Here is a 2,270-nt window from a genome sequence, read left to right as displayed (position 1 = left end):
GGCCAAAAAACCCCCCCCCCCCCCCGAAATGCTCCGTGGAATCCACACTGGTCGCTTGAAGGCACTGTACGTTTTTCAGGCCTTTTGAGAAAAGATGGCTGAGGGGTGACATGATTGAGGTTTACGAGATGATGCCCGGGATAGAGCAGGTAGAGAAAGAAGGACTTTTCTCCCTTTCTCACAAGACAAGAACTCCTTGTGGGCACTCCATGAAACTGCTGAGCGGTCGGGTTAGAACGGATAAAAGGAAGTACTTCTTCACCCAAAGAGTGATTAACACATGGAATTCACTGCCACAGGAGGTGGTGGTGGCTACAAGCATGGGAGGGCTTCTAGTGTCCTGGACCCACTGCTGGACTTCTTGATGGCACCTGGTATTTTTGGCCACTGTGTGGCACAGTGTTGGACTGGATGGGCCACTGGCCTGATCCAACATTGGCTTCTCTTATGTTCTTATATGGAGCAGAGGTCCATCAGTGGCTATTAGCCACAAGGTATAGATTGGAACTCTCGGTCTGGGGCAAGTGATGCTCTGTATCCTTGGTGGTTGGGGGGGGGGCCAACAGTGGGAGGGCTCCTAGTGTCCGGGCCCCACTGGTGGACCTCCTGATGGCACCTGATGTTTTTGCCCACTGTATGACAGAGTGTTGGTCTGGATGGGCCATTGGCCTGATCCAACATTGGCTTCTCTTATGTTCTTCTATGGAGCAGAGGTCCATTGGTGGCTGTTAGCCACAAGGTATAGATAGGAACTCTCAGTCTGGGGCAAGGGATGCTCTGTCTTCTTGGTGCTTGGGGGGGGGTCAACAGTTGGAGGGCTTCTAGTGTCCTGGCCCCACTGCTGGACGTCCTGATGGCACCTGGTGTTTTTGGCCACTGTGTGACACAGAGTGTTGGTCTGGATGGGCCATTGGCCTGATCTAACACTGGCTTCTCTTACGTTCTTCTATGGAGCAAAGGTCCATCAGTGGCTGTTAGCCACAAGGTATAGATAGGAACTCTCAGTCTGGGGCAAGGGATGCTCTGTCTTCTTGGTGCTTGGGGGGGGGGTCAACAGTTGGAGGGCTTCTAGTGTCCTGGCCCCACTGCTGGACGTCCTGATGGCACCTGGTGTTTTTGGCCACTGTGTGACACAGAGTGTTGGTCTGGATGGGCCATTGGCCTGATCTAACATTGCCTTCTCTTATGTTCTTCTATGGAGCAAAGGTCCATCAGTGGCTATTAGCCACAAAGTATAGACAAGAACTCTCAGTCTGGGGCAAGGGTTGCTCTGTCTTCTTGGTGCTGGGGGGGGGCAACAGTGGGAGGGCTTCTAGTGTCCTGGCCCCACTGCTGGAATTCTTGATGGCCCCTGATGTTTTTGGCCCCTGTGTGACACAGAGTGTTGGACTGGATGGGCCACTGGCCTGATCCAACGTCGGCTTCTCTTAGGTTCTTAGGATACAAACGAACTGGATAAAAATATGTTTAGACCCCCACAAAATGTCTCTGAGTGAGACCTTACCCTGTACCGGGCCTCCGGCCGGACCATCATGAACATCCTCGCATGCTGGCTGAGCGGTCTCTTGTATCCCACTGCCGACACCGGCCTCTTCATCATTTGCTGATTCCTGGCAAGAGAGAAACCACATCAGACGCATGGTGTTCACAAAGAGGCAGTCAGGCCTCTAAGCTTTCAGAGGAGGAGGAGGAGGAAGAGGAAGAGGGCGGAGAATCTGGTTTTATACCCCGCCCTTCACTACCCGAAGGAGTCTTGGAGGGAATTACAATCTGGATAGTTGCAAATGAGACAACAATTTTTAGAAAGGGATCCAGAGGGGATGAGATTACAGGGCAGTCAGCCTAATGTCTGTCCCAGGCAAATTAGTAGAAACTGTTGTCAAATATAGAATTCTTAGGCACATATAGGGACGAAGCCTGCTGAGGGAAAATCAGCGCGGCTTCTGCAAAGGGAAGTCCTGCCTCACCAACCTTTTGGAGGGACCACCAGGGTCATCTAGTCTAACCCTCTGCACAATGCAGGGAATTCACAACTACCTCCCTTCCCCCACCCCACCCCAGTGACCCCTGCTCCATGCCCAGAAGATGGGAATGGTGAAGATGATTTATGTGTGAGTACAGTTACCATGTGAAAGGACCTGTGGTTTGCTTTATAAGCTGACCCTCAAACCACACAATATATGAGAGTAAAAAGAAGGCCCGTTGCGGAGACCAATGCAACAAGCTCTAGCTGCGACGCTGCCTGCCAGCCCCCCCCCCCCCCCAACAAG

General features: G+C 52.3%; 1 protein-coding gene across 1 annotated transcript in view; it reads right to left on the bottom strand.

Moving 5' to 3' along the window:
- Positions 1-2,270, bottom strand: part of KIF3B (kinesin family member 3B) — a 28,301-nt gene that overhangs the window by 9,681 nt on the left and 16,350 nt on the right. The window contains exon 6 of the mRNA XM_015426181.1: positions 1,505-1,610. Within this exon, the coding sequence (XP_015281667.1) occupies positions 1,505-1,610 (106 nt within the window). The remainder of the gene's footprint in view (positions 1-1,504; positions 1,611-2,270) is intronic.

Source organism: Gekko japonicus, unplaced genomic scaffold (genome assembly GCF_001447785.1).
Source record: "Gekko japonicus isolate JY-2015 unplaced genomic scaffold, Gekko_japonicus_V1.1 scaffold291, whole genome shotgun sequence".
Classification (NCBI taxonomy): Eukaryota; Metazoa; Chordata; class Lepidosauria; order Squamata; family Gekkonidae; genus Gekko; species Gekko japonicus.
Note: the sequence above shows the minus strand (reverse complement) of the source record. Positions and strands in the feature narration are given on the sequence as shown.